This window comes from Coenobita brevimanus, chromosome 30 (genome assembly GCF_032717465.1).
Source record: "Coenobita brevimanus isolate Jiangsu-jjx chromosome 30, ASM3271746v2, whole genome shotgun sequence".
NCBI classification, from domain to species: Eukaryota; Metazoa; Arthropoda; class Malacostraca; order Decapoda; family Coenobitidae; genus Coenobita; species Coenobita brevimanus.
In genome coordinates this window covers 2,049,666-2,062,381 of record NC_136983.1, presented here as the reverse complement: position 1 = coordinate 2,062,381, position 12,716 = coordinate 2,049,666, and the positions used below count along the sequence as shown (strand labels likewise).

General features: G+C 44.4%; 1 protein-coding gene across 1 annotated transcript in view; it reads right to left on the bottom strand.

The window, feature by feature from the left end:
• Window positions 1-324: 324 nt before the first annotated feature.
• LOC145395205 (uncharacterized) overlaps window positions 325-12,716 on the bottom strand; it is a 36,187-nt gene continuing 23,795 nt past the window's right edge. Inside the window, exons 8-15 of the mRNA XM_080268894.1 lie at window positions 11,501-11,632; window positions 10,928-11,065; window positions 7,867-7,932; window positions 6,910-7,008; window positions 5,631-5,730; window positions 4,929-5,108; window positions 3,043-3,156; window positions 325-1,246 (exon numbers count right to left, since the gene is read on the bottom strand). Of these exons, the coding sequence (XP_080125020.1) occupies window positions 1,029-1,246; window positions 3,043-3,156; window positions 4,929-5,108; window positions 5,631-5,730; window positions 6,910-7,008; window positions 7,867-7,932; window positions 10,928-11,065; window positions 11,501-11,632 (1,047 nt within the window). The 3' untranslated portion in view covers window positions 325-1,028. The remainder of the gene's footprint in view (window positions 1,247-3,042; window positions 3,157-4,928; window positions 5,109-5,630; window positions 5,731-6,909; window positions 7,009-7,866; window positions 7,933-10,927; window positions 11,066-11,500; window positions 11,633-12,716) is intronic.

The following is a 12,716-nucleotide window of genomic DNA, read 5'->3' as shown; positions in this document are numbered from 1 at the left end:
ATAAAGCCGTAAAAACCAACTGCCACTCTTTGTTGTGAGGTAGAGCCAGGATTCCTTGGGCTTGGACGGCGTGTGGATGAGTGTGTGGCCCATTTGACTGGCTATGCTGTTGTCTGGTCTCACATTTCTGTATTTTGTATTTCCTTGTTTTTGGATCTTGCTTCACGCCAGCTGTAGTGGGAAAAATGGTGGTGGTGGTGGTGGTGGTGGTGGTGGTAGTAATGATGATGGTGGTGGTGGTGGTAGTGGAGGTGGTGGTAGTAGTGGTGGTGGTGGTTGTGGTGGTAATGGTGGTGGTGGTGATGGTAATGAGGATAATGGTGGTGGTGGTAATGATTGTGATGATGATAATGGTGGTGGTGGTGGTGATGATAATGATGATAATGATGATGATAATGATAATGGTGATGATGATGATGATGATGATGGTGATGATAGTGATAATGGTGATGATGATGATGGTTCTCACGACCGGGGCCACCACATCACCAGCCACATTTCTATATTTGATTCACGCTAACTTGGCCCAGATTTTCGTCCATTTGCATCCTTTCCACAGCACTTCTTCGTGACTAGCACTATATTTTAGTGTTAATCTTTTGATACGCCTCAGCATTCAAGACAGAGACAGGGCAGTTTTGGTCTCCGCATCATTTCCACAGCACTTCTTCGTGACTAGCACCATATACTCGTTTGTCTTCATTTCCTTGCAGTTTTTTTTTTTCATTTCTTGCTGTCTATAAATTTTCTTCCAGTTTTCTTATTTCCATTTTCATGCAGTCGTTTTTTTCGTTTCCTGCAATATTTTTCATTCTTGTAGTCCCTTTTTTTATATATATTTTCTCGCCCAGTTAAAGTAAACAAAGTACAGATGAGAGTAGCAGTAGGTCTTTTTTTTTTTTTTTTTTTTTTTTTTCTCCTTGCATTATTTTTCACTTCCTTCCAGTCTTCTTCAATTTCTTTCACTTTCTTCTTCAGTTTCTTTCAACGTTACGCCAAATGTAGATGAAAATAAAAAGGGCTCTAGGTCAGTACGTAGCGATGGGTCTGTATAACCCCATGTCCCCGCAGAGCCGCATCCGCAGTGCTGGTATGGCGCGGACCGCATGGTCGATGGAGGTGAGGAAGTGGGAGCAGTCACACAGGAGGACGTAGTGCAGGTGACCGCTCTGAGGCAGGGACTTGTGTAGGGTGAGGCGGCGCAGACCTACCTCACTCGTCAGGCTCTTGTACAGGGTTCTGGCTCCTGGGGTGGGGAGGAAAGACAGTGGTAGTGGTGGTAACATGAGAGTGACGTCACAGAGTAGTATTAATGTTCCGTAACACTCAGTAGCAAAGTAACGTTCCTGGTGAAATATCAGACGCGCAGACCTACCTCACTCGTCAGGTGGGGTGGGGAGGAGAGATAGTGGTAGTAGTAGTAGTAGTGTAGAAGAGATAGTAGTAGTTGTAATATAGAAGAGATAGTAGTAGTTGTAATATATAAGAGATAGTAGTAGTTGTAATATAACGGGAATGTAACACTAGTGATAAACCTGTAATATTGAGGCGGGCAGACCTACCTTATTAATTAGGCTTTTTTGCAGGGTTGTGGGTTCTGAGGTGGGGAGGATAGTAGCAGTAGTAATATAAAGAGATAGTAGCAGTAGTATTATAAAGAGATAGTAGTAGTTGTAATATAACGGGAGTATAACACTGGAGATTGGAATATAACACTAGCGATATACCCGTAACATAAAGTAACGATAGGACAACTCAAAGTAACGTAACAACACAGAGTAACGTAACAGAGCAGTAATAATGTACCGTAACACTCGGTAACATAAGGTAACGTTTGTTGTGGAATATCAGAGGCACAGACGTAGCTAGTCGTGTGGAGATGACAGATGGTAACGGAGGAAGAGTAACGCCGAGGAACCTCACAATGTAACACTTGGTAACGTAAAAATAACGTTTAGGGCTTGTGGAATAGTCATCAGTGCAGTTCTACCTCATTCGTCAGATTTTAAGAAAGAAAGAAAGAAAAAAGAAAGTAAGGAAGTGCTGATGTAGAGTTACGCGTAGTGTGTAACGTGCCAAATCCGCCCAGTCAGTAACTTTATATCTACAAGCACCATAAACACTTTACTAGTCTCGTTTTTTCGTTGGGTATGGAAGCTCCCTAACACCTCTTCCTTAGCGATTTATTTTTGGATACAGCTGACTTGTATCGTATTGTACGTTATTCATGCAGAGTATGGTGAGAATAGAATGATTTACACAGAAGAGGACAAGGTGTAATAAGCAAACTAAATCGCTTAGGTATTGGTGTTTGGGAGGTGTAATGGTGATGGGGGGGGGACGTGTGAGGTGCCCCGATAATAAATGTGTTAGTGTTAGATATCAATGTTCCTAACCGTATTTATGTTAGGAATGGCATTAGAGATTAGAGGGATTAGATATAGCTTCCAGTAACTCTTATACTACTACTACTTTTAATACCACTACTACTGCTGCTACTACTACTACTACTACTACTACTACTACTACTACTACTACTACTACTACTACACACACACACACACACACACACACACACCTGATCATCCAAGCCACATCCTCTCAAACTTTACACTGTCCTCTCTCTCTCTCTCTCTCTCTCTATCTATCTATCTATCTGTGTATCATCATCATCATCATCATCATCCATCCATATCTATTTATCTGTCCATCCATCCATTCAACAATCTATCTATCTGTCTGTATCTTCTATCTGCCCATCTATCTATCCATATTAATCTATCTGTCTGTATATGTCTGTCTGTCTACCTATATCTATCCATCTGTCTATCTATCTATCCACCCATCCATCCAACCAACCATCCATCCATCTATCCATCCATCTACCCATCCAGCCATCCATCCATTCATCCATCCATCTATCCATCCATCTGCCCATCCAACCATCCATCCATCCATCTACCCATCCAACCATCCATCCATCCAACCATCTATCTGTCCATCCATCTATGTTTCTATCTATCCATCTATCTATCCACCCACCTGACCATCCCAGCCAGTTCCTCTCAAACTTAACACTGTCGTCACCTTCAAAAACTCTGAACACTGTGATTATGTAGCCCGTTGCCGAGGTGGTGGCCTTGCGAGAGATTTTTTCTGTGGGAGAGAAGAAGGAGAGTGAGACGCGTGTGTGGAGGAGGAGGAGGAGGAAGAGGAGGAGGAGGAAATGAAGAAGGGGAGAAAAAGGAGGAGGAAGAGGAAGAGTAGGAAGAGAAGAAGGGGAGAAAAAGGAGGAGGAGGAGGAAGAGTAGGAAGAGAAGAAGGGGGAGAAAAAAGAAGAGGGAGGAGGAGGAGGAGAAAAGGGAGGAGGAGGTGAAAGGTGAAGAAGAAAAAGATGATGATGATGATGATGAAGACGGAGGTGAAGTGGAGGAGGAGGAAGGAAGAGAAGAGAAGATGCAGAAGAAGAAGAAAGAAAAGAAGGAGAAGGAGTAGTAGATGAAGAAGTAATAGTAGTAGTAGTAGTAGTTAGTAGTAGTAGTAGTAGTAATAATAATAATAATAATAATAATAATAATAATAATAAGGGAGGATGAGACCGATGTGACTGGGAGGGAGGCTAAATAATTTCCCCCCAAACCTACTCAAATTCTGTTCAAAATAATCAAATCATGTGCGTTAGATCAGGTTTAAAGAATGGAGAATATCCTGTTGCATTCCGCCGTATAATCTATCTATCTATCCATACCTATCTATCTAGCTAGCTGTCCATCCACGTATATATCTATCTATCTGTCTATTTATGATTTACTCCTCCCTCCGAACCCAGATCCACATCAAAATCTAGTTAACTCTTCCTCGACCCACTTGATCCAACAGATGTCATTGAGTTCCCATACCGCTAACAGTTTCTTGACATAAACACAAACAGACAGACGCCGGTACATACATAACTCCAGTTAACGTGTAATATTAGGTCGCGTCCACACCAAACAGAAACATTTTTTGTTCGGTAACATGAGTGCGGGCGACAGTGTTGTCATCCGAGTTGTGAATCAGGTGCAGGTAATATTATTGTGCGTCCAGACCAGAAAGCTGGTAATATTAGTGTGCGTCCAGACCAGACAGAAACTTATTTGGTAGGGTAACATGGCGACACTGTTATAATCAGAATTGTGTGTCCGGTGCAAGTAATATTAGAGTGCGTCCAGACCAGACAGAAACTTATTTGGTAGGGTAACATGGCGACACTGTTATAATCAGAATTGTGTGTCCGGTGCAAGTAATATTAGAGTGCGTCCACACCAGACAGAAACTTATTTGGTAGGGTAACCACTGCTACCACCATTACATACTCAGTGCTACTAACATTACATACTTCAGTGCTACCAACATTATGTAGCCTACTCCAGTGCTACCAACATTACCGTTCACACACACACACACACACACACACACACACACACACACACACACACACACCACTTACCTTCCACACTGCATCTAATTACGTTACCTCAAATACTACCTAGATAAATACACACCTTTAGCAGCAGAACGTATACCCTTAACAGCATTCAAATAGATCAGGAATATATCAGTAGCGTGACCATAGCAGCTGTGTAATCCGGGTCTTCGTGCTGCCACTTGAGAGGTCAGAAGGGGTGGATATTTACGGTTTGCTGGGTCGTTATTGGTGGTGAAATATGATGACTGATTAAATGACGGTCAAATTGGCAGCATGAGTACAGGGATTAAGAGTAAAATAAAAGCCTGTGTAATAGTAATAGTCTGTCTATCTATCTACCTATTGCCAAACGCCTTAATCTCATATGGGGTGGCCACAAACAAATCGCCTCCACGTCGCCCTGTCCCCCGCCATTTCACTAATTGTAATAGTAAAGAAAGATGTGCGTGTAGTGCCTTACCCAGCGGTGGTCGTGCGAGCGTGGCCACCTCCTGAAAGGTGTCGAAGTAGTGTTGGCAGGTGAAGCCCGTCTTGATGGGGTCAAACGCCTCCAGACTCAGTTGCCGCAGCTTGCCCACCACACCACGCGCCTCCACACTCTTGCCCTCCACCACCCACACCACCATGAACGGAAACTCAACTGCAAAATATTACAGAAGGTAAAGGTGAGGAGACATGCCATGAGGTGCATAACCGCGTGCTCATCGCCGTAACTGAAGCCATTGAGACTGTGCCGTGTTTTCCACCCAGTATCCTGGGATACAGGGCCGCTACATCCTCTCTGGGTTACCACAGTTACCTGCCCTAGGTACTCATTTTACCTACCAACCCACGAAGGGTGGATGCACACCTGAGTCCAGTGACTCCACCTGCCCGCACCACTGAGACGGCTGATGAAGGCTAAGTGTAACCCATCGCATTTGAGTAGTGTCCTTACAGTAAAGCTGAATATGTCACACTTTGTCCTAACCCTGTGACCCTGACCTTTGATTTATTCTTCTTAAAAATAGGTCATCTCCTCAATTGTCCTTCCACCACTCAACTGAATCTTATGAAGATTGGATAAAAGCTTTTTGAATTATTAACGTTCACACACACACACACACACACACACACACACACACACACACACACACACACACACACACACACACACACTAACCTGCACCCATCTCTCCACCTCGCTCCAAATTAACCAGCACCATCCCCTGCAGTGCCACGCCGCCTCCTGCAGTCACCCCTGATACCGCACTCTTGAACGCCTGCGACGAAAAGAAAACGAGGAGTGGAAAGAAGACAGAGCGGAATAGTAATAATAATAATAATAACAATCATCATCATACTAATCCTAATAATAATAATAATAATAATAATAACGAAAGCAAGAAGTACTTTATATTTTTTCATGTACATTACACGAGGCAGTATTTTTTTTTTTTTTTCCCAAGTCACAATTTTCCCTTAAAACACAACCTCTCAGCTGATCAGTACCTATCGACCACACGAAGATCACTAACTACACCCTGTCCACCTTAACTTGGCCCAGGTTTTCGTCCTTTTTCAGCTTATTTCACGTAGCTCAGTGGGAGAAAAAGACAATACTACGGCCATGCATACTTTCCACAGCACTTCTTCGTGACAAGCATTTTCAAAAGGACTATATTACTGCTGTGTATTCTTTCCATAGCAGTTCTTCGTGACTAGCAGTTTTAAAGACAATACTATGGCTGTGCATTCTTTCCACAGTACTTCTTCGTGACTAGCTTTTTTAAAAAGACAATACTATGGCTGTGCATTCTTTCCATAGCACTGCTTCGTGACTAGTATCATATTCTAGTGTTAATCCATTTCAGTCAAGATGGGGAGACGGCTTCTTAGCACTTCTTCATGACTAGCATCATATTCGAGTGTTAAGCCATTGCATTCAGTATGGAGAGATGGCAATTTTAGGCCAAGTTCGAGTGAAAAGAGTATAGCACCTATGAAGGCCTGAAAGGTTAGGTTAATGTCTACTGACAACAGGAGGGGGATGGTGGAACACGCTAAAAACTGTTGAGTCCATCTCTCTCTCTCTCTCCATGGGCAATGGGCAAGGAAGAAATATTAAATTTAGGGTCGGATCCGGATCACGATCCAGAGTATCGCGCACAATATCTTCAGAAGTTCTCAATGAATTTCAGTGAAATTTTGTGAAAAGCTGGGCCATGGACCAAGAAAGAATTTATTAAATTTTGGGGCGGATCCGGATCCTGTCTCCACGGATCTGGATCCAGATAATTTCTAATGGCATTGGCGGAGGTATGTGCTCTCTGAGTGCTTTCTATATGTTATTTTGTTGCTGTTGTTGTTTTTTCGTTGAGAAATCTAAACGATTATATTATTATTACCATTTTTATTATTATCTTCATTATCACCATCACACCACCAGTCACTGCACTCACCTTCAGCAGAGTGTCTCGCTGTGTGGAGTACAGGTGTGTGAGGGGGGAGCAGAGGGCTGGTGTGACTGGTGTAGCGGGACCCAGCATGTGAAATACCACCTGGGGGAGGGGGGGGGGAGGTCAGTACAGATAATACCACAACACCACTACATTACAATCACCTTTTTTTTCTTCTTTCCTGGCTTTGATGTTTGTGTACTCTCTCTCTCTCTCTCTCTCTCACACACACACACACACACACACACACACACACACACACACACACACACACACACACACACAAGCGATCTCATATCCAGTGTAAGAATATGTAGTGGTTGTGCGAGTGAAATTTTGTGTACAGTATAATTATCGATATACACACTAAGAAAGCCTGGTTATGAAGTATCTGACGGGTGTATGAATGAAGGCAGATACAAGCAAGCACTCTAATACACACTGAACCTCCGAGAAGCATAGATATTGGAAGCTTACATTCTTTAAGCTCATAAAGCTTTAAATATATGAAACATTAATAGAGGGAGAGCTGGGGGCAGTCGCCATGAGTTGCTAGGCTGCGGTGCCCATCTCCGTAACTTAAGCCTTTGAGCTTGTGTCGGGTTGCTCACTATTCCGGGGTACAAGGCCACTGCACCATCCAGATCACCAGCGTTACCTGCCCTTGCTGTTACCCTACACTCATTTTACCTGCCAACCAAGAAAGGGTGGATGCGAACCTGAGTTCAGTGAGCATTCGAACCCTGGCACTAACAGGCTGGCACTTAGTCTTATACCCTATTTTAATTTCTCCCTCCTCCTCCGCCCCCCCCAAAAAAGTTACTCCATCAGTCTTATACCCTATTTTAGCTTCTCCCTTCCCTTCCCCCCAAAAAAAAGTTTACCCCATCAGTCTTATATCTTATTTTAGCTTCTCCCTCCCCCCCCTCCCCCAAAAAAAACTTTCTCCTTGTACAATACCTGTATGTTTTGCTCGGGCGCCTCCAGCACCCTCATGCGGCCTGTCTGGGTACTGCCCGTGGGTATCTGAAAAGGCAATAGAGACATCTGTTGGTAAATCCTTGTTCAGTAGCATCATCATCACAAACAGCCATCATCATTATTATTATTATCATCACTACAACCGTCATCATCATCATTACTACAGCCGTCATCATTATCATCATCACCACCGCCACAACCATGGTCATCATTATCATCATTCCTGCTCTTCTTGTTCATCATCATCATCACCACCACCATCATCATCACCACCACCACCAACCCCATTACCATCACCCCACTACCACCATCATTTCTCCTGCTCCTATTCTTCTTCCTCATCATCACGACCACCATCAATACCACTATCACCACCATCACCCCACCACCATCATCATTTCTCCTGCTCCTGTTCTTCCTCCTCCTCATCATCATCATGGCCACCAGCACGACCACTATCCTCACCACCACCACCACCATCATTCCTCCTGCTCCTCCTCCTCATCATCCTCATCTTTTTTTCCCGTTCAGGTCTCTTTTTTCCAACTGTTTCCACGATTTCAGAACACAGGGCTGCCCTTATCCTGTACTCTCCTGTCTTTTGTGCCGCGGGTACGGTTCAATTTGCCACTCTTACGCTGATAACTCCACCCTTCACCTCTCCATTCCCTTCCCGCAGCGTCCATCTTAGCAGTTACTTCAACAGCACACCCAATGTCTGACTTGGCTCGTATCTCTGACTGGGGTAAAAGTAATCTTGTTTTTAATGCATCAGAAACACCGTTCTTACATCCATCAACCCGACAAAATATTCCACAGAAGTACTGGTAACCTCTAGTTTTTAACAATATCCAGCTCGATCCTGCATCATCTTTTACCATACTTGGGGTTTCATTCTCGGGAAAATCTGCATCCAAGAGATTAGGTGTGCTAAGCCGACTCCGTACTTTTTTTTTTTTTTTTTTTCCCTCACAGTTGTTGACTTTATACAGGGGTTTTATTCGCCCCTGTGTAGAATACAGCTCTCACGTGTGGGGAATCTCTCCACATACATCTCTTCTCAACAAGGTGGAGTCAAAGGCCTTTCGTCTCATTAACCCTCCTCTTACTGGCTCCCTTCAACCTCTGTCTCTTCGCCGCACTGCTGCCTCTTTATCTCTTTTCTATCGCTACTTCATGGTTACTGTTCCTCTGAACTGTCTGCTTGCATTCCTTCACCTCTACGACGGGCGCGTAGCACCCGTCTGACGCAAGCTCTCATCCCTTTTCTGTCCAACTCTCTAATGCAAAAGTTAACCGTTACTCCCAGTCTTTCATTTATGCAACAGGTCAAGTCTGGAACTGTCTCCCTGTGTCTGTATTTCCTGCTGCCTATGATCTCCAGTCTTTCAAACGCAGTGTGTCCAGGCATCTCAAAATGATCGGATCTTGAATTTGGCTCTCTGTTGTGTTTTGTTTTTTTCTTGGAGGGACCTGTTACTGCGGGCTCATGGCCTTTGGTTCCTTCTTCCTCGCATAAAAAAAAAAAAACACGTCATCGATCTCAAGGTGTTCACCTTTTTCATAGCTATAGATCCCCCATAAGTCAGTCTCTCTCTCTCTCTCTCTCTCTCTCTCTCTCTCTCTCTCTCTCTCTCTCATATTTGGAAATAGTTATTATCCATGCTTCGGATAGATAGTGCTAGGCCAACGAACCATGCAGGTAGGGTTTCTCTCTCTCTCTCTGCAAATAGATAAACAAGACGACCCATGCTTGGAGATAGATAGTGCCGGAGAAACCAACCATGCGAGTGTCCTGGCTCAGTCTGCGGGTGTGGGGAAGGAAGACGGTTTGGGCTGCCTCCTGAAGTTACTAACACACCATGCTGTCTCTCTCTCTCTCTCTCTCTCACACACACATACACACACACACACATGCGCAAGGATACTAATTCTCTCTCTCTCTCTTTCTCTGTCACACACACACACACACAGGGATACCAATTCTCTCTCTCTCTCTCTCTTTATACTGGAGGTGAGAGAGGGTGAGGCCGTGCAGGGGGGGGGAGGGATACTCTGTTCACTCAAACTTGGCCTAAAATTGCCATCTCTCCGTCTTGAATCCTGAGATGTAAGTGTAGATTAACGTTAGATATGATGCTAGTCACGAAGTGCTGTGGAAATGATATACTGTAGAGCCGTACTTCTGTTAACGCTTGGATATGATGCTAGTCACGAAGAAGTGCTGTGGAAATAATATACTGTAGAGCCGTACTTCTGTTAATGCTTGGATACGATGCTAGTCACTAAGAAGTGCTGTGGGAAGGATATTATGTAGAGCCGTACTTCTGTTAACGCAAGGATATGATGCTAGTCACGAAGAAGTGCAATGGAAAGGATGTGGAGCCGTAGCATTATCACTGGCGTAACGGTGGATTAATGCTGGAGGAGGATGCCAGTCACGAAGAAGTGCAGTGGAAAGGATGTAGTGTCTTTTCTCGTCACAAGCTGCAAAAGGACGAGAATCTGGGCCAAGTTAAGGTGAAAGAAGTATAGGAACACGACTGAGTAGACCAGGGTAGAATATGCTAGTCACGAAGAAGTGCATGTCGGGGTAGTTGTGACAGTAGATAGAGTAGACCGGGGTTAAATATAAATGCTAGTCACGAAGAAGTGCAGACCGGAGTAGAATATAAATGCTAGTCACGAAGAACTGCTGAGGTAGAATATAAATGCTAGTCACGAAGAAGTGCATACCAGGGTAGAATATAAATGCTAATCACGAAGAAGTGCAGACCGGGATAGAATATAAATGCTAGTCACGAAGAAGTGCAGACCGGGGTAGAATATAAATGCTAGTCACGAAGAAGTGCAGACTGGGGTAGAATATAAATGCTAGTCACGAAGAAGTGCATACCGGGATGAATGTAACAGTGCCGGGTTAAGGTGAAAGGAGTACGGAAAGGAAGTCCCAGGCAGGAGGAGGGTCAGATCCGGGCGGAATGTGACTCGTCGTGTGACCTATTACCCCAAAGGCGGTAGGTGGGAGGGTTTGACGCACCGGGTGACCTGCCGGGAAGAACTGGTGCATCCGGGCGACGGGTATCATGAGGGAGTCCTGCTTGAGAGTGCTTAGCGTCACCGGCTCCTGCGAACTGGAGGCCATCTCCTCCGCTTCTTCCTCTGCCTCTTGTTGCTCCTGCGAAAAGAATAATAAATAAATAGATAAAACCATAGATAAACAAATAAATACATAAATATTCCTAGAAAAATAAAATACATACCTCTGCCAAGGCCAATATAATTAATTGCTTATAAATTAACCTCTGTCTTACTTCGTTGGAGGAGGCAATTAATTCTACGGTCTGAGTCAGCCCTGTTACATAGTGCCAGGGAGTGCATACACCTGTCAATACCCACAATTTTTTTTTATTAATCTCGCATCTGTATCCGGATCCACCTCAAAATCTAATCAGCTCTTCCTTGACCCACTGCCCACCTATCCACCAAATTTCATCGCAATCCCTTATCTACTTTTTGAGATACCGTGCACACAGACTGACACACGGGTGAATACATAACCTCCATCCAGTTTCGTCATTAAATCCAAGAACCCGAGAGTGTCGCTACGTACCCTCTCTGCGCTGACTCTCTTCTGCTCTCTAAGGAACGCCAAGGCAGCTGAGGTTTGTGCTGCTGCTGAAGGTCCTGAGGTCTTCTTCCGGGAGAAAAAGTTGAACCTAGAAGCAGTGCTGGTCTTGGGCGTCTGTGGGAGGAGGTATGCATTAAGGGAGGTGTTCTAGGTGGCCTGAGAGGGTTTTCTTTTGTGATTTATTATTATTATTATTATTATTTTAACGTGGCAGCGTCTGGATTGACTCTGTCGGATACGATTATGTGAAGCTAAAGAACGTGGTGAATGTTTTTGGCGTATCCGATACAGCCAGGATTCCGGGGGCTCGAATGATGAGTGAATGGAAGCGTGGCCCATTGGATTGGGCAATTTTGGGCTGTCTGGACATTGCTACTCCTCACCCTGCCCTTGGGTGGGAAAGGAGGTCCAGATGATGATGATGATGATGATGATTACCCCCACCCACCCAAAAAAAAGGAGAAAGGGACATGGAGGTATTCGCCTGAGGAACCACTGTGAACGTTTGAAGCGAATTAGTGAAAAAAGATTCCCAACAGTCCTAAGGGAATGCAAGATGGTCCACACGCAGCCACGGGACACTGATATACCCTTGTGATAATTGACGTGATTAATATACACACAAAAACACAGGCTCTCAAATTTTGCGTGTGTTTATAATTGGTTTGACGTTTGAGACCAAGACATCCCTTTGAAACACACACACACACACACACACACACACACACACACACACACACACACACGCTGGTACAGTGGTAACGCTCTCGCCTGCCATCCGGCAGACGGGGGTTCGCGCCCCGCTCAGGTTGCGTAAAGTTCCACTGACGAAGCGGGTGGGTACTGTCCCCCTTGAGCAAGGGGATGGGTGTGTGCTAGTGTGAAGGTAACAGCCTTGCCCATAGATCGGACTATATGAGCTCTCAGCTCTCTTCCGGGAGGGTAAAAAGCTGCCTACTAATACCATCATAACACGCACAAGGATACTAATTCTCTCTCTCTTTCACACACACACACACACACACACACACACACACAGAGGCATGAAGTGAAAGTTGAAGAAATGAAGGAATGTCATTGAGTTATTTTTGTCACTTGTTTTTCTTTATTTCCTTCGTTTTTCCTTCCTTCATTCAGTGTCTCCTAAAAAAAAGTTGGTAAAGAGTTTGGAAGAGAGAGAGAGAGAGAGAGAGAGAGA